The following is a 22,731-nucleotide window of genomic DNA, read 5'->3' as shown; positions in this document are numbered from 1 at the left end:
CTAAATACTTGCAAGTTAAATATTTAGTTAGCAAGCTAAATATTTAGCTCCACACTAAATATTTAGTTTACCAAAATGTTTATGGCCAAGCTAAATGTTAAATTCGCAAACTAAATATTTAAAATGCAAGGTAAATATTTAGGTCTGAGCTAAATATTTAACTAGCAAATTAAATATTTATTTTGAAAATTAAATGTTTAGCTTGGTAAATAAATATTTAGGTTAGAGTTAAATATTTGGTTAGCAAATTGAATATTTAGTTAGGGAATTAAATGTTTAGCTTAGAAATTAAATGTTTAGTTTTGAAAATAAATATTTAGCTTGGAAGTTAAATATTTAGTTTGTAAATTAAACATTTAGCTTGGACATAAAAATTTAGTTTGTAAACTAAATATTTAGTGTGGAGCTAAATATTTAGCTTGCTAACTAAATAGTTAAATATTTAGTTTCTAAACTAAATATTTAGCTTGTAAATTAAATAGTTTGAAACTATGACATGTATAAATGTATGAATAACATGGTGAAAATATGACTTGGAAAAAAAAAATAAAAAAATTCTTATGAAATGCTAAATAAGCCAGAATATTGCTATTAACTTTTGACTGTAACTTTACAAACGGCACCCCATATAAAGCAGCGTGTTTATATTTAACACTGGCGGTTATTGTTGTAGGCGAGGAGGGGCGGCTGGCCTACGAGCAGCTGGACACAGTGGTGGGGGAGATGATCCGTTTGGGCACGCGGCGAGGGAACGCCGTCACCACCGCCTTCTGAGCCGTTACGCCACTTTAAACTAAAGTTTGCACCGTTTCCAATCAGACCTCACGGGCACCGCTTCAGCGCCACACCTCTGGGGAAGGGAGAGCTGGCGTTTTCCAACTTCTACTAACACCAAACAAAACTTAACACACACAACCTGAACCCCTCCTGCACACGTTCCCCCGCCTGCTTTCTGAGCCAGACAGACCGGTCGGGTTAAACTGGAAGTAGAAACTGGAGTTTGGACCCAAAGCTACTGCAGAGGAAACACCCTTCAAACAGCATCTCTTTAACCACCACTGCAGATGTTTTGACTGGTCCAGTCAGCTGTGTGATCTGTCCAGAATTCCTTCAGCACGTTTCAGCTCTTTATTTGCATTTGAAGCATTTCACAAGGTTGCACCCGGCTGCAGAGCTTGTAAATATCTTCTACACAGGCATGACATACAGTATATTGTTCAATGTTTTTTGTTTCAGTACATACCGTTGGGAGTTTCAGGGATTCTCCTGTGCTTGGAAGAGGCATATTTGTGGATACTTTGTTTAGAAGTGATATACAGAGTAAGGATGCTAAACGAAAAGTATTTACAGGTAAAAAGTTAACTTAGAAATGTGTTGGCTCTTGGATAAATGAAATTACTTAAACGTGGACATTTTCTCTGAGAATACAGATCAAAAAGTTACAAATTCAAAAATGTTATGAATACAATCTCAACTTTGCATCTGTGCCCCTTTTTTTAATGAAAATGAAAGCAAGTGTACGGCTGTAAATTTGAATTTATTTCACAGGTTCAAAAAGCTCACAGGATGCACCGACTAATTTCACACATTCTGTTCAACTTTAACAGCTCCAGGACAACTGAACAAATCGAGAAATGTTACAGAATTCCCCAATACAACTAATTAAAATGCAAGATTTACATTAAAATAGGTGTTTTTAAGTTAAATAAGCACATGCAGATGCGTCCTGTGCTCCGCTGATGAGCCTCACGTGATAACTTGTGAAGCTGTAACATTCTCAGAGAAAATGTAAAAGTTCAAATGATTACTCGTTCAAGAGTTTACATATTTTGTAGTTGTATCAAATGAACACCTTTTACCTGTTAATACATTTAAGTGAGAAGCAGGTCAGCAACGGTTCCCTCGATCAACAGTTTACATCTGGATTTTCTCGTACTTACGGTTAAATAAGTGCAATTTTTTTGTACATATATTTGTTTTTTTGAGGAAAAATCCATGTGATATTGTCAGCTTTGACCACCTGAGCCTTGATCTGATGCTTTTGTAAATATAGTTTTCCTACTCGGTCAGGAGCCACTGTGGGGCAATAAATCCAGTTAGGATTCCCTGAAAACGCACTCCCTCTGTGTTTGAACAGAGGATCTGCTGCGTGGAGTATTACAGCCTGGATTCTGGCTCGCTGCACATGTTTGGATACATGTGGGCTAACGCATTAGAAGTGGGTTTTATTGCAGAATAATTCTGTTTGGGTCTGATTCCTACATACATTTCTTACATAAACTACTGAGTTCAGTTCTAACGCAGTGACAAAACCCACCGTCTTATTTATTTAGTCCTTGTAATTGTATTATTTGGACTTAAAGAGCAGATTCTGTGAATATGTAGGAAATATTACCTACAATTGATTCATTTGAGATTTAACAGTTTACGAATCATAATTTTCCCCCTATTTTTTTTTTTTTTTTTTGTTAATTTATCTGGACTTCAATACATTTAGTTTGAGTGATTCACTGTAACCAGAGGAAACCGATTTATTCACTGTTTTTGGAAGGGGAATGCATTTTTCATTTGAGACGGACCTAACTAAAGAAGCACAATAAATAGACCTTGTTGCATTTGGTTGTAACTTGTCAGTCCAGTTTAAAGCCATATTAATGAGGGTAATATTTTTTTCTTGTAATATAACCTGTAAAAGGAGTGAAATTACTAAAATGTTTTTTCTATACAGCCTTTTGCAAAACATGGTCCAAACCTTAAAGCAAATGTTTTCTGTTTTGTGCATAGCAGTACAGTATTTTAGTATTTAAATTAACTTTTTGTGCACAATACTTCAAACTTGCAGCTGACCAGTGTTTGATTCAGTGGTTGACAAGAGTCCTAACCACTGGTATAAATGTGCATATTTAGTTATTAAAAATAACATTTTCTGGAATAATCTGTGGTCAACGGCTTCCCCACTGGATCGTCTTAATTGCAAACTACTCATCTGTGGTCAGCAGTATTTCCTGTGCTCAAATGTTGCAATAAAGTTTATTTTTGCATATTTAAATGGTTCTGTTGTTTGTCAAGAGTTGGATGTTCTGAATTACTTTCAATACAAGATTACACTTGCAACAGCTACAAAGTTTTAGTTTGTGGCACAAAAGATATATTTTTTTGCTCGTTTATAAAAATTAATGAACCCATAAGAGCAAACTTCTTAAATCTAAAGCTGAAATAACAAAAATGTAGTTGCTGTTTGACAAACTGCTCTAGCCATAACCTGCTACACCTGTGGTTATCAACTGGTGGCCCATGGGCCACTTTAGGTTTGCTGAAGGGGGCTTTTGTGGGCAATACGGGTGACGAAGCAAAAAAAATATATAATTTGTTTTAACATTTATTAAAGATAAAGACCTGATTCTTGTAAAGGGGAAAATTTTCAGTTTTGACCATGTTTCTTAATAAACATGCAGACAGTTCTTCATATAAAGAAATAAAGCATAAGTTTTATTCCTTGTACTCGCTCCAGTGTTCACATATTTGCAAAAGAAATGACTGCAAATCTGTTTGAACTCATCTTTTTTTGTTTGTATAACCAATAAAATTCTGTTTTGTGTCAGTTTTGGTCAAAGCTTAAAAAAAGGGCTGCTAAAGAGACCAAAGGGCCACATGTGGCTCCAGAGCCGCATGTTGCAGACCCCTGGTTTAGGGGAACTTACCATAAAAAGTACTATAGTTTTTATTGTCATTGTATTTTATTGGTTACAGCCTCCAGGAAAGTCCTACAAGCAAACTGCCTTGCAAGATAAGCTCAGCCATTAAGAGTAAAACCAGCCCCCCCAAAAAAGTAAAAAAAATAAAGTTTATTTTACACAACTAAACTCCTCTGGCCACATTCAGCAACAAGAAACTACTGTACATCCAAACAAAGAACTCATCAGGACACGTGGTGTAAATCAGTTGGTTGAAGAGTCAAGTGCCAAACGAGTTTTAATTAATTTAACAAATGACAAAAGTTGTCTTTCAGAAACTGCTGCTCCTACATCTTATGACCCAACTCATCTTCTGTAGTTCAAAGTGAAAATCGCGTTGCTGAAGCAATTTTTCCTCAACTTATCAAAAATATCTATACAAAAAAAAATTTGAAAAACTTTTACTGGTCGTTTAAAATAGTTGTAGCCCCAAAAATAATGTCCTTTAAAATAACCAGTTTAAACAGTATCAAGATACAAGACATCCTCAATGGAGAACCAGCTGCAGTCAGGTTTCTCTGGTTAATCCTGCTCTCCTGAGGGTCCCGCTTGTTCCTGGTCTGAGGTTTCTTCATATTCCACATCGCTCCCATCAATGTCCTGCTCCTCTTCATCTTCCTCCTCCTCCTGCTCTGACTTACTGTCCACATCAAGAGCAATGTCCTTCATTTCCCCCAGACTGTCAGGACACTTCCCAGTCAACCTCTTAAAAAAAAAAAAAAAAAAAATATTATGTGGAGCTTATGGAGAACCAAGAACACATTTAACAACCAAATTAGAGATTTTAAATGCAACAAAATTTGAAACTAACAGTCACATTGGAAAAAAATTAATTATGCATACACTCAATACAGGTTATAAATAAACGGTTACCAAGAATGTCAGTGTTCAAGAGCTGCAGTTCAATTCATGTCTTTCTTGTAATGTTGCACTTTTGAATAATAAAGTAAAACAATAATGAGGTAAAACTTGATCATTTCTAGTCTTTTCATTGAGATCCAAGTTCTGGTCTTGGTCAAGCCTCTCAGTAACAGACGCAGGAAAAAAAAAAAAAGTTTCAGATTTATTATATTATTATAAGACCAAATTATGCTAGAATTGAATGTCCTTGCTTCCCTTGGTGTCCCCAGGATCACCTGTGGTGATGTAAAGATTCATACCTCGATCATATCGGCCATGTACTGGACGTGTTGTGCCATCTCCTGCAGCTCTTCATTTTCACTCTGAAGAAGTCCAATCTGTTCATCTTTGGCCTCAATATCTTTATGCAACTAGATTTAGGAGATGTATAGAAAACAATAAAAACACTAGAAGTTATTTTTAAGAAGAAGTTCAACAAAAAAAATTATAAAGTCAATGGCAAAGCAAGCTTCAGACAATCCAACTTTGATCCTAAAGAGAAAATAAATAAATAAACATTGGGTATTAATGTACCATAACTGGGCGCGATTGTAGAAAAATGCCATTGTCTTAATTCATGTTAGTCTTTAGGTGCAGTTTCTTTAAAATTAACTTCCAGATGGACTGAGGCCCACAAAGGTCAATTTAGGGAGAGCGTGGGAACAACTCAGCCAGCTAACCATTAGCGGAGTCTTAGTGATTAACTCACCTTCTCATTCTCCTGGAGGACGTTGTACAACGCCTCTCGACGCTCCTCAGCAACTATTTTCCAGTAAGTGGAAGGCGGAGTTTCTACAACAGCAGCAGAAGTTTAAGACAAAGCCAAGTAGTAAAACTTATAATAAAGTAGAGCGTACCTTTGACCATAAGGTCATGAGCTTCTTGAGAGACACCAGCTGGTAAACAATCAGCTTCTGTTTGTGTGGATTTTACTTCCATCTTTACCCTCTTGGGACCTCTGGTTTGATCAGGTTTCCACTGTTTCCGCTTGGCTTTTCCCATCTAAAATCCCCCCCCCCAAAAAAAAACTTAAGAAGCTAGCCCATACATGTCACTGGACTTTTAACTTATCCCACTAATGCAATCAAAACAGATCAGTTCTTTTGACAAGAATCACATACCTGAGCTGACCTCAAACTTGTGTTGACTGCTGAGGGTTGAAGAACCTGCAGACTTTGCCTGGGTTGTGCCATTTTAAGTTGAGATGGTGCAAAAAAGCTCTGCAAGGCACAAATAAGTTTGACCTCATGCATTAGCAACAGCTACAGATCCTATCCGACACTAGTCTTTAGAAATAAGTGATTAGGTTCCACAGGAAACTTTTTTGGACAAAAGGTACTCTTTTTCTAAAGCCTGTGTTCAGCAGGGCTTATCATCAGGTCACTTAGCCTTATAGTTACACTGTCACCATGGTGGAGGTCATGTGCAGCCAGAGAACAAGAGGTGAAGAGCACAGACCGTCTTAACAGCCGTGGGAAAGTTTCTTAAATATAAATTAGAGAGCAGCTACCAAAAGCCCAGTTAATATTTGGCTAGACTTTAACAGTGCTATTGTTTAAGGAAAATAAACTGTAATCTTTTTAGTGATTTGTTCCAAGAGAAAAAGCTATGCCACATTTGTAATGCCATGTTGTTGATTATAGGAGGCAGTCTATTGCTCCCACTTTTTAGAAAACATGTAAATAAAAAAATAAATAAAAAAAAGAAAACATTACATCAACTGGGCTGAAACCAGCTTAACCAGCTGACATTATTCACACCCCTTTTGATAAATCCAATTAGTGAAAACAAAGTGTTGTCCTTAAAAAGATTATAGTTTGCGACTTAGATTTAGCAATGGGATATAAACTTGACTGTTCTTTGAATTAAAAAAAAAAACTCAGCTCATATTTTAAATGTGTAACACAATAAATAAAGATTCAAAATATTATAATAAACATTTCTACTTAAAATGGCAGCTGCTGTAATTCCAAGTACAAAGAAAAAAACTTTAGTACTCTTAACTTGAGTAAAAAAAATTATAAAATAATGCATTTATAACCATTAAACCTATTCAATTCAGTTTATTTACATAGTGCCAAGTCACAACAGAAGTCATCTCAGAGCACCGAACAGAAACATTCATATACAAAAATAATAAGTTAACATTTATCCGAGGAGCAGACTGCTTTAAATTGATCTCAATCGCAGAACTCTCATCTTGAGCAAGCATGAAGGAGACAGTGGAAAGGAAAAACTCCCTCATGAAGAAGAAACCTTTAGTAAAATCAGACTCAGGAAAAGCAGCCAACAACACAATTCAAGAAGAAATAAATAACTTACCATTATATTTTCGTTGGACTTTTGACTCTGTTTTCCAGTGGAACTCATTTTCTTTACGAGGCTCTAATTAGAGATTATAAAAAACACAGAACAGGCAACACCAAAATTAGTTTCAGGTCTGGCTTTTAGTTATCTGCTTAAAATGTCGCTGTAAACAAGGCCACCATGTTTGCTAATGCTAAGTCAAAGGTAGCTTCGTGTTGCGCCTCGCAAAGCCACAAAACTGTTATCAAAAAAACTCGTCTTCGACTAGAAGCCTTGTCAGCGACTTAATAATTAGCAGCAGTGAAGAAAATTTAACTAGCATCGTTATGATGAAAGCCATTATCTTACCTTCTCGCAGAAAAAAACACACCGCCGCTCCTTGAATAATAAGAATCTCGCGCCAACCCGCTTAAATACGCCCATTCAGTCACATGGTACGTCCACCAATCGCAAAGCAGTATTTCTTTTCCTCTCGTGAGGTTACGTGCCCACCTAACGTGACGTCACTACTGTAGCAGTCTGCGCAGCCATTTTGGGGGGGTAGGCCGTGGAGCTTGTTTGTGTCGTTATTAGCTGGCCTGAAAAACACACAAAGAAACCAAACGGAAAAACGTCGGGACGACACGTCGTTAAACATGGGCCCGCCGGGAGACAGAACACGCCACACGTCGACTGAAAGAACGGAGGATTTCCGCTGGATTGTCGATTTATCTTGACATGGCATGCGGCAGGGCGAGCCGGAGGTTGTGACGACTCAAGAAAAGAGAAAGAACAAGCGAACAGCTCGAAATTTCAGGCGTGGAAAAGGGAGAGATTTCGTTTAGTTAACTTCGTTTTGCTTTCGCCTCACGGCGGTTGGTGTCGGTTGATAGCCGGGCGTGATTAAAATGTCGTCGAGTCGCGACTGTTTTATCGAGCTGAAATGCTGAGCACGAGCAAAAACAGATAGACGGCGCAAGCGTTGCTAGTCCTGTGCTCGTCGGCAGCGCTGCTAGTCGCATAAATTCAACCAAGCGAGACAATGTAAACGCGTCAGAGGAAAGAAACATGACTTTCAGAACATGAGCCTCGTTTAAACAAGTTCATAACAAAAACATAAGATGTAGCTACGCTGTTATTGTCAGAAATGAACACCTAGCTCACGTTAGTGTGCTAAAAATACGCCCACGCCATGACCATCAGCTGTGGCAGCGCCGCAGGCCCTGGGCCGAAGGAGTGACAGCAAAAGTTGAGGAAATGTCGAGTTTCTTTCGCAGCTAGTCTTTGTTATCCGGTGCCAATATCTCCTGGCATCTGTGTTGACCTGCCATGTTTGTCTGTATGCCCAGTCCGTCTGTAACACGCTCATAACGCAGTCTTCTACAGAGAAACAGCCATGGATGAGGGACTCTGAAATGATGTCTGCTTGCTGTAGGTCACAATCTTTGTTGTAGTGGTGGCTGCTTCTGTTAGTTTCAATAACATTTATATATTCGAAAAAGTCACATTTTTGAGTTGCTGTTTCCTTGAAATTTGTTGTCATTCTTTTAGTGGCAGGTTGAAAAGAAAATTTGGCTTGAAAGTCATGTCTTAAAACATTCGATTTGTGATCAAGGAGATGTAGTCTTAGCCTTTTGACCATTCCCCCTTCTAGAAAAACTAAAACAACCAAAATGACTTAGTTTTATTTGTGATCTTTTCGGTTTGCCGTCGGTATATAGAGGATCGGGTTTAGAGTTTTGACGCGCTGTTCGCTCCATTCTTTATCAAACGTAATTAAGACGAGCGTGGCTAAACTACACAACGCGAGAAGAAAAGATATACCAACAAAATCTAACAATGGGGGACCCGACTTCGCGAAGAAACCTAACAAGAAATCGTCTTAGAGCTCAACTTCGAAAGAAAAGGGAATCTTTGGCTGATCAGTTTGACTTCAAGATTTATATAGCCTTCGTTTTCAAGGACAAGGTTTGTCTGTACAGCGTATTTAGATTTATTTCTAACTCGTTCAAGATTTAGCTTTTGATTTATTTGGCCACGACGAAACAAAAGACCTAAACGTTTCCTTGTTTTGTTTTCTAGAAGAAGAAGTCCGCTCTTTTTGAGGTTGCTGAAGTGGTGCCTGTGATGACCAACAACTATGAAGAGAACATCTTAAGAGGTGTGCGCAATTCAAGCTACACTCTTGAAAGTTCAATAGAACTCCTGCAGAAAGATGTTGTGCAGCTACACGCCCCCAGATACCAGTCAATGCGAAGGGTAAGCCTGAACCATGTGAAAAGACAAGGCTGTGCAATGAGAGAAACTTGTACTCATGTGTTGCTTGTTCTCGTTGCAGGATGTGATAGGCTGCACACAGGAAATGGATTTTATCCTTTGGCCACGCAACGATATTGAGAAGATCGTCTGTCTGCTGTTCTCCAGATGGAAGGGGGCTGAGGATGAACCCTTCAGGCCTGTTCAGGTGAGACACGTAGTACAAGGCCCAAACGGGGCCTAACTTCTGTCTAACGGGAAGCTCTGACAGGGCGTTGCCGTCAAATGTGTACCACAAAACGTTTTTATTTTGCAGTTGGATGGCTGTGTTTGCAGACATACAAAGCCACGTCACAGTGGGCTGTTGTATATGATCGAGCAGGTCTGCTGGTATTTCTGTTAAACATTCAGACATCTGAGCTACGTTAGTTATTTTAACATGAACAATCAGAGCCATCTGGATTTTAACCTGTAAAACGGTGCGCTGCAGCAATCACCTGCTCTCTGTACAGCTTCATAGTGAAACTAAAGTCACGGTTGTTTCATTAAACGTGGATATTTTAAATGAGAAGGATCTGTGTAAACATTTCGTTAAAACTTTTCGGTAAAGAAACAAAGCTTAATATTCACAGGTTGGCTCTTTGTCTAAATCAGCCAGCAGCTGAGTGAACCTTTTGTATTTATTAAGTTTTTTTTTATCTTAAGACATTCAGATTATTTCCAAAAGTGGTCCGAATGAAGACATTTTCAATGGGTATTGCTGCAGGACAGATGTGAGGTGTGTGTTTGTACATAGAACAGGAAGATTAGTCTAAAACGAACCATTGAACCAGATTCAAAAGGTAGATTTGAACCTGGTAAAGTTTATATACAAAAATTGATCAGAAATATTTGATAAAGTAGATTTTTCACATAGGAAGTGTACGTGTTCATTCAGTTTTGCTATGACTCTGAATTTAACAAGTTATTCCTCCTATGTACAGGCCAAGTTTGAATTTCATCATGGGGACTACGAGAAGCAGTGTCTGCACGCTTTGGGTCGTAAAGACAAGGCTGGAATGGTCATGAACAACCCAACTCAGTCTGTGTTCCTCTTCATGGATAGACAACACTTGCAGGTAAAAGCCAGAGCACAGGATTGTAGAAAATCCTTCTGAAAAGTTGAAAACAGCCTTCTAATACTACTACAGTAATACTTCACAAATGTTCTCGTGGTGATTCTTTCAGACTCCTAAAACCAAGGCCACAGTTTTCAAGTTGTGCAGCCTGTGCCTGTACTTGCCCCAGGACCAGCTCACCTGCTGGGGTGTGGGAGACGTCGAGGATCACCTCCGCCCATATATGCCTGATTAAGGCTTCACCCAGCTGCACAGAGAAGAGCCCCCCCCTCCTTCCTGCCTAAGCCTTTAGAAACAAATAGAAGTACTCATCTCCTCCCCTTTCCCCCCTTTAAAAGATTTGAACTTGTGCTTGGATCTCCTTTTTTGTTCCCCACTCATTCTCCTCTTCCTGCCCTGACGCTGATTCAGTCCCCGTTCTTTTTATTTTGTCCTCTTCGCAGTCCCATTTATTTATTGTTTTCAAAATCTTTGACATTTATTGGATTTTTTTTTTGTTTGTTTTACTTTCTCATTCCCTTCACCTCACTCACCCCTTCTTCTCTCCCCCCCCCCCCCCCCCCCCCCCCCCCCCCATTTTTTTTTATTGTTCATTCAAACCTGCACGAACATTGATTTTGAGTGTTTTGTTGTCCTCTCGGAGCCAACAGCACCGGTCACTGAATGAACTCATGTTGCATCAAAACAGGAACAAGCAATACACAGGTCTTCATGGTGGTTTTGAGATGGACATGTCTTATATCCTTGTCATAAGGAAGGATTGGTAAAGTTTGTAATGTCACTGGGATTTCTAAAGCAACTTTATACAATCTTTTGACTGGGGATGGGTGTAGTCGGGTGTTAAAACACCTCAATAAGCAAAGATAAGACACAGCATTTGTCAAATCTATGGTGTAGGTGTTGCTTACAAGTCGCCTTAGTTATTTTGCTGGACTCTTACGATGTTTTTGTGTCATTTGCTTCAATCTGAAACGTACTAGGCAGGTCTTTTGCTTCTATTGAGTCTGCAAAGGCATTGTACACAAAATGTTGGTTAGATGTTGATTTTCACCATTCAAACTGTTCATGCACTTCATTTAAGCTACTGAAATCTGACGTTTTATGCTTTGTTTTTCGGGGGGTATGGGTTGGTGAGAAAATCGTAACAAATTTATTGTTTAACATGCCTAATAATACGCTAAAAGCTAACCGATTTGTTTAATTCGATCTACTAAAATTACAATAGTTTGTTCATTAAAATTGGGCTTTGCCAGCTTGCTTATTAAAACGTATAAATATTATGTGCAAATTTGACCCTTGTTGATTTAGTGTGTTTTTGAAAGGGTGTAAGGCTTGTAACTTCTGGGATTTGTTTTTCTGTTGGTTCTCTAATCATTACTGCTGATCATATCCCAATACAGTGCAAAATTTGAAAGCTGAACTCTGTCCAGTTGTTTTATTGCATGTGCACAAATCACTTATTATTATAAATGACAAGTCTTTATGTAAATGTGAAGTAGCACCTGGCAATTTTAATTAGTCAGCTCTAGTCACAACTTGTTTACATTCAGAAACTACTGTATTATTTTCCTCCCAGTGTCCCTCGGTACCGAGTACGACATGATAGTTTGATTTGCAGGCGTAAACGGAGGACTTTAGCTGCTGCCAAGATGTTTCGTGTGCCGTCCTTGTGCAATGAGCTTCCCGGTGGCTTTGCTGGTGAGATCAACGGTGGCGAATGCAAGCGTCCGCCCCTGCTTGAGGACCTGTGCAGTGATGAGAACATCTTCCCCCATCTTGGCAGCATTCATGTACCTGTAACACAGTGAAGTTAATTTTTAATCCTGCACAAGGACAGAGCGAAAAGGAAGTGTGAATTGCTAATGCTGATTTTTTTTTTTTTTTGCTTGTTATTGCTGAAAATGAACCAGAAAGCATTGGGGAAATGTGTGGACAAAGCTGAATAGAGCACACATGTAAGAAATGAGCAGAATAGATTACAAATCTTCATGCTACAAGTCAGCATTTGAAATAAACCGGTCAACACAGGTTACTGGCTTACGTTATGTTCATGTCCACACTGACCCCGGGGGCACCCCTCTCACTGTTCATGATGGCCATGGTGGAGATGACGTCCACCAAGGTGGCTGTCAGTCCGCCGTGCAGCGTCCCGCCCCGGTTAGTGTGCTCCTCCTCCACCCGCAGCTCACACACCACCTTACCCGGGCTGGCAGACAAAACGTTCACCTGAACAAAACGTTTCAACAATGTCTATAACTGAAATAATGCAGACACGTGTAGATGTGCATGCGTTTTGTGTTTAAACGCACAAATCATCTGTGTTCGGTTTATTGAAAAATATACTGGAGGAAAAATTTACAAATATTTACCCTGTTCAAGACTCTGTCAAAACCTGCGTGGTCCACCATTGCCTTCATTATTTGTTTTAAGGAGTTCAAAGTCATTGAACCCATGTTGACGTAGCAAAACAACGAATGTCAACCTGTTGATATCAGACCGGAAACTGCTGCGTCTGGAAATACCGTCCGGGCGGAAACGAAAAGTTCAGAAAAATATGCGCGCAAACTACAACTAAAGCATCATCTTGATACTTGATAATATATCAGTTCTCTTACAAAAGGTAAAAGTAAAAAATATATATATATACTGGTAGTAAAAATGTTACTAAAATATTGTTCAACAAGTATGCTAGTTCTGGTGACAAAAATGATTCTATTTTAAATTTAACAACTATGTAAATTCTGAAAAAGATTAGGTCTGATCAAAATCCAAATTGTAATATTTTCTTTTAACTGGTTCTGTTTATTTGTCTGTTCCTTTTGTCCCTCATGAAAAGAGTCCACCTCGGACTGTTCTGTTGTCCACCCGGACGTATTTTCCTGCTGTACCTAACCAGGTTTCCTAGAGGAAAAAAAACAGTTTTTAACTCGAGCTTTCGTGTGCATTTCTTGCATGTAAATATATTGCCTTAAGGAAATGGCCTCCACCTCAACCTCTGATGTTCCGTCTAGAGTTTCGAAGGTGAAAAAAGACCGGACGCAGCTGTGCGACGAGTTTGCTGCGATAGCGGGAACGGACAGCGCCGTGGCTCGGTGTTATCTGGCTGAAAACGACTGGCAGATGGAGGTACAGTAAACACACAACTCATTAATGATGTGGTCATGGAGCAGTTCAGCACAGTTGCTGCCTGTTTCACTGATTAGGTTAAAGGTTTTTAAGTGAAAATAAATAATATACTTTGGTCTGTTCAGTGCCCTGAGACGACTTCTTTTGTGACTTGGCGCTAAAGTAAACTGAACTGAATTGGCAGTTTAGCTTTATTTTAAAAGCAAATATTTACGTTTTCTCCCCCAGAGAGCTTTAAACTCATTCTATGAGGCAGACCTGGAGAGAGTATTTGCAGAAGATTTTGAAGAAAATGACAACGCCCCTCAAAATAAGAGGCAGAGGACTGAGAAAACCACCTCAACAGATTGGTAACATTTCTGTCTCCACAGCTCCATACGTCATAACTTTAATAACTCAACTTTAAATTAATTTACTCTCTTTGAATTTTAGCATCGATTTAACCAAAGACAGTCCGGCTGCACGGAAACCCTCGGATGAAGACGACCACAAACTCTCTCTGATCTCCTGGAACGTAGACGGGCTCGATACAGACAACCTTGTAGAACGAGCCAGAGGCTTTTGTTCTTTTTTAGTCCTGTAAGTCCAATGTTTGTTCATGGATCGTCACCACCGGAGCTTATCTGAACAAATAAGACTAAGTGATCCAGTGGGAAAATATGAAAATAAACGATATGTTTCATTTAGCTAATTATGGATGAAACAATGGACATGATGTTTGGCTACACAGTTGTTGTTTTTTTATATACTTTTTAATGTTTTAGTGTCGTTTTTGGAATGCAGGCTTGGAAAGAGAGCTGAATATATGAAGTTTTGATCACATCTGACTAACTTCGTGAGATTTTAGGCAGATAATATTTGCTGTGATTCTTCTTTTCACTCAGGTACACTCCTGACGTGGTGTTCCTGCAGGAGCTCATCCCACCCTACGTCCAGTATTTGAAGAAACGAGCTGTTAGTTACCTGATCATTGAAGGTAAAATATGTTCAAAAGTTGTTGTTTTTCTCTCTGAACACATTCCTAACTTACCAATAATGACTGAGCTCTGAATGTTTGTGGCCTGTGGGGAGGAAGGGAGTATTCAGCGAAAACCCATGCAGTCTCCAGGAGCAGACAGACAATACACCACTACTGCCTCCTGCTATGACAACTTCTTGAACCATTTCCTACAAACCATGAATTAATTATGAGAGATTGCCTTAAATTACATGGTTAGCATGTGTGAGGAATACAAGAGAATCTCTGGAGGAAAGTCTCATCTATTGTCACTGCTACGGATGTCGGAGGTCGAGTGTATTTGTCTCGAAAACAGAGACAGCTTGTCTGGCTCAAAAAGCTTTCTTTAGTTTGAAAAAATATTGTCTACAGAATGGGGGGGGGGGGGGGTCATGAGCTGTAAGAACTTTAACAATTTGGTGTTCAGGGTCAGATCTTTAAAACAATGATGTGCCCTCCTTCTTAAAAGTATCAGAAAAATATCTTGAAAACTTTTTTAAACAAAGACTCGAAGTTTATATTACTAGTGTTCACAGGTTTGTTTTATTTTTTCTCTGGTTTGACCACTTGCAAGAACTGGAGTCAACCCACACTGTCCTCTAAATCAGTGGTTCTCAAACTGGGGTCCTCGGGCCTGTGTTCCCCCCCGCCCGACCACTACACAAAAAAAAAAAATATATATTTATTTTACAAGCAGGTAGATGTTTAACAACCTGTTAAAATACACCAAAATGCAGAAAATCACATCTACTTTATTCAACATTTTTTTGCTTTTTGCGTTCCGGGATCAATCGGTTCACAAATTAAACCCTGTTACTCGGTACGACTACTGCTGTTATGATTCTGTTCAGTTTAATGTAAATAGTTTTCTGTAATAATTTAAAGAAGTGGTGACTAGGTAAAGTTTTAAAAGTGGTTTTTGATGCTGTTTTCTCAAAACTGTAATTTTTGGAAGTTGAAATTAAAAATGTTGTTAATTAAGTGTATCACTATTAAAGAACAGATCTTAAGTATCTATGTATTTATGTTACACAAATATTTCCATTGCATTGAAGAAACACATTGAAGAAAATTATTTAATACATATCAAGGTTATAATGTAGCTAATCTTTCCTGCAGTAGACATCAGTCAGCACAGAATGAAGAAGAAAATCCAAAAATCTACTCAGAACAGCAGCAGAATAATCCAAACTTCTACTTTTGGGGGTGCATCGGGGTGCCATTGTGCACAAAATGATGCAAAGCAGCACAGATATTGTTTGGTTGTGAAACTTCTAGCAAATATGCGAAGAAATGTAAAGGAAACATTTGCAAACTTATATTTTAAAGACTTGGGGATGGGGGGGGGGGGATATGGCAGAAGTTTGCATTTTTTTTAGTATCTGAGTAGATTTTATATGTTGTTTATTATTATTATTAATATTAATAATAATAATAAGAGAAAAAAAATCCTCTTGGATTCTCCAAACTGGGATCATGCGGACCACTCTACTGCAGTTAAGACTCTCAAATGTAGTCCTCGTGAATCTATTTGGACCAAAATAGTAACAGAAAACTTTTTTATTTGTCACGTCTGAACTTGTTCTGAGCAGCCGGGGAAGACGGTTACTTCTCAGGAATGATGCTGAAAAAGTCCCGAGTCAAATTCTTGGAGAGTGAGATCATAACTTACCCCACAACCCAGATGATGAGGAATCTCCTCGTAGCTCAGGTTTGGACTCCATCTTTTATCACATTTGCTTGGCATGAGTAAACCCACCTGATTGTGACGGAAGTGAATTTTTTGCTGTTTAAAACTAGGTGACTTTTAAAGGCCAGAAGTTGTGTCTGATGACTTCTCACCTTGAAAGTTGTAAAGGCTACGCAAGAGAGCGGATGAAACAGCTGCAGGTCGTGATGCAGAGGATGAAAGACGCTCCAGCTGACGTCAACATCCTGTTTGGAGGGGACACGAACCTGCGGGACACCGAGGTCAGTCTGGTCTTTCCAGTAAACCTGTACGGTATGGTTTCCCTTTGAGGAATGTTTGTTCTGGTTTTTCTATCAGGTGGCAAAAGTGGGCCTGCCTCCGAGTGTCTGCGATGTGTGGGAGCGACTGGGCAAACAGGAGCACTGCCGCTACACCTGGGATACCAAAGCTAACAACAATAAAACCGTTCCGTACGTCTGCCGCTGTCGCTTCGACCGCGTCTACCTCCGCCCAGCTACCCAGGAAGGAGTCCCACGTCTGGCCCCTGATCACATGGCACTGGTGGGGCTGGAGAAGCTGGACTGTGGCCGTTACACGAGCGATCACTGGGGGATTTACTGCAGCTTCGCCGTTGAATAGAAACTTGGCTCCTGTTTTATGTGATTTCTGTCTGTAAATGTAACCAAAATGACTTTTAATGTTTTTTTCTTTTAATTAGACTGTTAAAATGTGGAAAGTACCAATAAATATTATTAACCTTTGTTTAACCAGTAAAATCCCTCTAAGATCATGGCCCTTTTTTGCAAGGGAGGCCAGCTGAAGGCAGCCAAACATGCATGTTTTTGATCTGTGGGAGGAAACTGGAGTACTCGTAGAAAACTCACACAAGCACGAGAAGAACATGCAAACTCCACACAGAAAGACCCCAGGTCCAGCCGGGGATTGGACCCAGGACCTTCTTGCTGTGAGGCAACAGTGCTAACCACCAAGCCGTCGTGCTGCCAAATACAAGGTTTGCGGTGTTTTTGAAGCTTGTCGGCTAAGTTTCAACGAGTTTCAACCTTGAATTTTTGGAGCTTTGATAAGACTGAGGTTTTTTTCCCCGAGGTCAGCCTGTTAGTTCGTAGCTTAGCTGCTTTTAACGATCCAAAACTGCAATTTTGAACGGTTAAAACAGATTTTAAAGAGTGAAGAGAAAGGGAGGGGTCAGTGAAGAGCACCGGAGTTGAGCCTTTTGTCATCCAGTGTCTTCAGTAGAAAGAGAGACACGAAGAAACGATAAAGCCGATAAATGAAAACGTGGTCGATAATTTTCATTTATCATACGATTAATTGATTTATTGTTTATCGCGACAGGTCTACTTACGGTGAGGCTTCTTTCCAGTATGGCCCCCGTCTGTGGAATAATCTGCCGGAGAACCTGAGGGCCACAGAGAATGTTTCTGTTTTTAAGAGCAGGCTCAAGACCCATCTTTGAACTGCATTTCCTGAACTGGATCATCTCTGCTCAGTCTATACATTCTCCATATATTTGGGGGAGGGTATTGTTTGCTTATATCTTGTGGGTTTATTGTTTATTAATTCAGTACAGCACTTTGAGCTGCTTTTAGTATGAAGGGTGCTTTATAAATGAAATTGATTATTTACAAATCTGTTAATAAGGTCAGATAGGAGGCTTCACTTTTACCATAAATATGAAAGTGACTGATTTAAACGGCTACCAGTTTTGTCTTTGTTTGTTTCCATAAAGTAAATGATGCTCTGGTAGAAGAACTAGTGTAGCCATGTTAGTTCATGTAGTATTAACAGTTTCTCAGTAGAGGGTGGTAGAAAGTTAAGTTTCAGGTTTTTTGCGTCAATATTAGAGACGTAAGAATTTTACTGTACATATATTTAAAAGGAATCAGGATTCACCTTTAATGTGCTATTTGAGCTTTATGAGCCAATCTTGCACAAAGAAACTAATCATTGGTAAAATGGTTAAAGCTTCAGTATTCGGTTCTCAGCGTTTTCACTCTTTAGCTCTACATTTTGCATCTAGATATAAAAAAAAAATTAAAAAAATAGCAATATTATTGAGAAAGTCTGTTGTGTGATGAATTACATGAGCTGATAATCCATGTTGTATTCTTCCTAATCTGCAACATTAATTTCTAACAGCATCAGGAGGATTGTGTTGTGACCCAGCTGCTAAAATAACATCAAATCTTTCAAATGCTCAGATACAGTTTTAGCACAAACGTTTTTCAATGTACTCCAATAAAAGGTTACTTCAAAATCTACAGTAAAGTTAGCTGAAGATCAGCTCCCAGATATATATTTATGACCAGACTGGTCTTCTAGGACAGTTTTTTTTTTTTTTTTCCAAAGTGGGCGTGCTAAGGGGGCCTCAGAAAGCTGGAGATTAAAAGAAAAAGGCTAAATGCTAATGCTGTTTGGGGGTCCATGGCATGGAAAAGTTTGGGAACCCCTTTAGGAAACAACAGCAACAGTTAATTTAATTACCAAATGCAAGAACAGAAATTCATTTCATTGTGTTACAGGCAAACCTAATATTTCTGTTATTACACCTTGATGTTCCCAAACAATACCGCTGATTCGCTCGTGTGAGTTTTCTTCAGTGCAGCATTTGGATTTGTCTCAGGGGCAATTAAAACCAGCACAAGTGGCTCATCACTGCCTCTGCACCTGAACCTGCCCACAGCACGTGATGGGAACGACCAGGAGTCAAACAGCCACAGGCCTCATCAAGATTTAGCCGTGTGTGTTACTTAAAGTATAACATTAGAATGAGCACGTTCTGCAAACATGCTGAGTGTTCAATCTCTGCTGAAGAGGCTAAAACAGATGATTAGCTGCTAAACGTTTAAAGAAGAAAAAACTATAAAAAAATGGAAAAAGTGTAAAAGACAAAAAGGATACATAACAAGACCGAAAGGATGGGTAAAGAGACTAAAAGAACAAAAAAGTTTGATCAAGAGTCTAAAAAAGATTTGAAAAAGTTTAATAGAAAAACAAAAAGACAAAACTATATAAAAGAACACAAAAATTATGTAAAAGTGAATATAAAAAGACACATTTTATAGAAAAATTATACTATAAAGACGAGTAAGAGACAAAAAACATTCTATAAGAGAAAAAAAGAAGATAAAAAAGTAGAAAAAGGGCAGATAAGGATTTGACGCATAAGGAGACACAAATAGAATCATTTTTCTGAAAACAACTATTTCAAAGAACACGTTTTTGAAGAATTTAAACAGATTTTTCAAAGCATTTGATGACAACAAACATAAACAAAGATAAATATTTGAAAATTAAGGTTACTAAAACTCAAAGCAGTAGTGATGTCCTGAACGAGCTGAACCTTTTAAAATGTGATCCACGGAAAACAGCCGAAAGTTCGCTGAAGTAGTTCACTCAACACATAAGAAAAAGAAAACGTACATTCAGAGGGTTTTTTTTGGAGCTTCAGCTCTTCCTCAAACTCTCCTCTCTGTCAGAACTTCTGAATATTTGACCCTGACAAGGGTTGGGAGTGAGAGTGATTTGCATGTGAGTTGAAGAGCTCACAAGATGAGCTGCCCAACAACTGTTTTTAGATCTGGAAATACACAGCTTTGAGTTATAAAATACCATATTTTCCAACGTATAAGTTGCTCTGGAGTACAAGTTGCATTTATTATGCATTTATTTAATTGTCAAAACAGCTGAATTTCATCTGGGCAATGCGGCTCCATCCATCCATCAAGGCTGGAGCTGCTACATTCCTCCGCCTGCACCAGCTGAGTGAAGCGAGCACGCACAGGAGGACTCGTTATTGCAGTTCTTAGAAATTTAAAGCGTTAGTCAAAATTACATTATGAATATGGGGAAGACAAAAAGTATATATATATATATATATATATATATATATATATATATATATATATGTATATATGTCGTTTCGGCATACAAGTCACAGGACTGACAAATCTATGCAAAAAGCTGCAACTTATACACCAGAAAATACGGTAATAAAGTATCTAGCTTTGCTTGTGAATAACATGTTTTGTGTTAAAGAACCTTCCAGCCGTGCAGGATCAGGAGGATTATTACTGAGTAAGGTTCATCTGTGGCCTAACGGAGAGCTTAACCAGAAATCAGAGTCAAACACAGATGAGGTCAGAGAGGATACAAATGAAGGCAACAGCTGTCTGAGCCCCGGTCATGAGATTTAGCCTTCTTTTAAGTCCCCCCTCTGTTTGAAGGCACTTCAAGGTCTCATCATCTCACTTCCTGTATCGTCGAGCAGACATGTTTTAGAAACAGCCCTCAGTGAGAGGCTTTCACTTCAGGCCCGTCAGAACGAACACGCTTGTGCAGATGTGTCCATGTGGCCGATGGGGAGCCTCTGAGATGAGACTTGTCTTTTGAGGTGGAGCTGAACGATGATGGATCTGATCTCAGCCCAGAAAAGATGAGCGCGTCTCATGGAGAAGTGTGAGCTGCAGCTCTTGTGACAGCTGGAGGGATGAGATGCAGGAGGACTCTGCTCTGTGATTGATGGATTCGCCTTTTATCTTCCACTTTATGTAGCCGTGTGGCCACATCCACACAAACACTCGCCTGCCTCTCTACATTTAGCCTGTCACAGGCGAGGCGAGGCCAAGCTCGAGTGGCGCTCCAGTCTTCAGCGCTCTAGCTGCGTCCATCACTGCTTCTCTTCTAAAACGCTGTGACTAACTGGCCCAGAAGCCCGTATCATTTCTGGTCGTACAGAGCTGCTGCCGAGGCTGCTGAACGTTTCAGTACGAGTGGCTATTTAAGGCTTGGCAAGATAAAAAGAAATCATCTGAGTGAGAACATGTCCATCACCCTCAAATGGTCAGGAATGATGAAACCTTTGATCTGATTGGTGGTCATAAGATCTGCTCGAGCACAGCACTGGATAAAAAAACCTAATAAATTACCTCCTTTTGAAAACAAATAAAGAAAGAGGAAAAATGGCAAAAAGGGAGATCACATTGTTATGAACAATTAATATCTTACCTGTTGTAGACAGCTGCTTGAACAGCCACAGCTTTGAGAAATAGTTTAATTCTGACCAGATTAACGAGCTAACCGTTAATCTTGCTAATGTGCAGCTAAGACCAGAGGTGACTGCTGCCATAAAACAAACTTCAGCATAAAGCTGGATTCATGACATCTGTTCTCGCTCACGTGGGGGTGAGACTTTCTTTTTCGCACAAACAGTTTGTACTCTAATAGAAACTGTGAGATCTCCTGTAAGCCTGAAAGTATAAACCAGCTTTAAATCTGCTGAAACCACGTGATTTTCCCAGCTAAATTATAACACTCCTGCTGAAAGTACTCCAAACTTTACCAGAAGTGATGCAGCTAGTTGCCTCTGTCACCATTTGTCCCTCGCTACTATGCGGTTCGTTTTTCGCAAACTCGTTCTATCGCGGTTTTACAAAGTAAGATTGAACATGACACACAACTGGCTGATTGACGGATGAGCCGCACGATCGGCATGAAATTTTTATTTAAAATAAATTATTTTCAATTATTTAGCACATGCTGCACCTCTGTGCAGCCCACATTGCAGGATAAGCTTCCTCCTGCAGCTGATCAGCTGATCTCCGTGCACAACGGAGAAGTGGGCGTGGCTGAGAGCACTTGCAGGTGGCAGAGAGCAGTGGAGGCAGAGAGCTGAGTTCATGCTGTGCTTTTTTAGAGCGTTTAAAAACACTGTATATAATATTGCAAGAGTGTGGGGTTAAAAGGCCTTTATTTTAATATTTATACATATATACCAGTATATATATATATACCAGTATATATACCAGTATATACATACACAATATATATCAGAATATATACATATGTATATATATATATATATATATATAGATAGATAGATAGATAGATGGGGCAGCACGGTGGCGCAACTGGTAGAGCTGCTGCCTCTCAGCGAACAGGTCCCTGGTTCAAACCCAGGTCCAGGTGCCTTCTGGGTGGAGTTTGCATGTTCTCTCCGTGCATGCGTGGGTTTTCTCCGGGTACTCCGGTTTCCTCCCACAGACCAAAAACATGCATGTTAGGCTGATTGGTAACTCTAAATTGTCCCTAGGTGTGAGTGAGAGAGTGAATGGTTGTTTGTCTCGTTTGTTTCTATGTGGCCCTGTGATGGACTTGCGACCTGTCCAGGGTGTACCCCGCCCCTCGCACAGTGATTGCTGGACATGGGCACCAGCGACCCCCGTGACCCAAAAGTGGAATAAACGGGTAAAGATAATGGATGGATAGATAGATAGATGATAGATTGATAATAGATCGATAGATGATAGACAGATGATAGAGTATATAGATGTGTATAAACACTAAAATAAACTATTAATACTTGTGCTACTATTTCCACTTCGTATTTTTTCCTCTTATTGTGGGGCTTCAGGATATGGCTCCCCCATGATAAACGAGGGACTACTGTAACTGTAGTATAAAATTTATAGCTGTGTAAAGGTTTTCGAAATCTTGTTTGAATTAACCAAATCTCAAGACTGGACTTGTTTTAGGACGACAGCAGTCCATTTAGGTCCAACTTGGACTCACCTTCAGCTTCTCAGAATTAAACTATTTCTGAAG

The 22,731-nt window shown here is 39.3% G+C and overlaps 5 protein-coding genes across 5 annotated transcripts in view; 3 read left to right on the top strand and 2 right to left on the bottom strand.

Moving 5' to 3' along the window:
- ripor2 (RHO family interacting cell polarization regulator 2) overlaps positions 1-1,149 on the top strand; it is a 76,971-nt gene extending 75,822 nt beyond the window's left edge. Inside the window, exon 22 of the mRNA XM_037692971.1 lies at positions 674-1,149. Within this exon, the coding sequence (XP_037548899.1) occupies positions 674-774 (101 nt within the window). The 3' untranslated portion in view covers positions 775-1,149. The remainder of the gene's footprint in view (positions 1-673) is intronic.
- Positions 1,150-4,109: 2,960 nt separating this feature from the next.
- On the bottom strand, positions 4,110-7,320 carry gmnn (geminin DNA replication inhibitor). The gene is made up of 7 exons (XM_037692876.1): positions 7,290-7,320; positions 6,957-7,019; positions 5,756-5,854; positions 5,492-5,636; positions 5,344-5,426; positions 4,895-5,005; positions 4,110-4,439 (listed from the first exon to the last, which is right to left on the bottom strand). Exons 2-7 carry the CDS (start codon positions 7,002-7,004, stop codon positions 4,257-4,259), a joined length of 669 nt encoding a protein of 222 aa, XP_037548804.1. The 5' UTR covers positions 7,005-7,019; positions 7,290-7,320; the 3' UTR covers positions 4,110-4,256.
- Positions 7,321-7,455: 135 nt separating this feature from the next.
- Positions 7,456-10,843, top strand: c19h6orf62 (chromosome 19 C6orf62 homolog). The gene is made up of 5 exons (XM_037693561.1): positions 7,456-8,888; positions 9,003-9,179; positions 9,259-9,384; positions 10,160-10,294; positions 10,404-10,843. Exons 1-5 carry the CDS (start codon positions 8,760-8,762, stop codon positions 10,527-10,529), a joined length of 693 nt encoding a protein of 230 aa, XP_037549489.1. The 5' UTR covers positions 7,456-8,759; the 3' UTR covers positions 10,530-10,843.
- An 874-nt stretch (positions 10,844-11,717) lies between these two features.
- Positions 11,718-12,804, bottom strand: acot13 (acyl-CoA thioesterase 13). The gene is made up of 3 exons (XM_037693563.1): positions 12,664-12,804; positions 12,336-12,520; positions 11,718-12,088 (listed from the first exon to the last, which is right to left on the bottom strand). The coding sequence occupies exons 1-3, from the start codon at positions 12,745-12,747 to the stop codon at positions 11,929-11,931; spliced, it is 429 nt and encodes a 142-aa protein (XP_037549491.1). The 5' UTR covers positions 12,748-12,804; the 3' UTR covers positions 11,718-11,928.
- A 466-nt stretch (positions 12,805-13,270) lies between these two features.
- Positions 13,271-16,826, top strand: tdp2b (tyrosyl-DNA phosphodiesterase 2b). The gene is made up of 7 exons (XM_037693564.1): positions 13,271-13,420; positions 13,649-13,770; positions 13,853-13,999; positions 14,305-14,396; positions 16,010-16,128; positions 16,218-16,388; positions 16,465-16,826. The coding sequence occupies exons 1-7, from the start codon at positions 13,271-13,273 to the stop codon at positions 16,744-16,746; spliced, it is 1,083 nt and encodes a 360-aa protein (XP_037549492.1). The 3' UTR covers positions 16,747-16,826.
- Positions 16,827-22,731: the final 5,905 nt, after the last annotated feature.

The sequence above is a fragment of the Nematolebias whitei genome, chromosome 19, assembly GCF_014905685.2.
Source record: "Nematolebias whitei isolate Nwh7 chromosome 19, NemWhi1, whole genome shotgun sequence".
NCBI lineage: Eukaryota > Metazoa > Chordata > Actinopteri > Cyprinodontiformes > Rivulidae > Nematolebias > Nematolebias whitei.
Note: the sequence above shows the minus strand (reverse complement) of the source record. Positions and strands in the feature narration are given on the sequence as shown.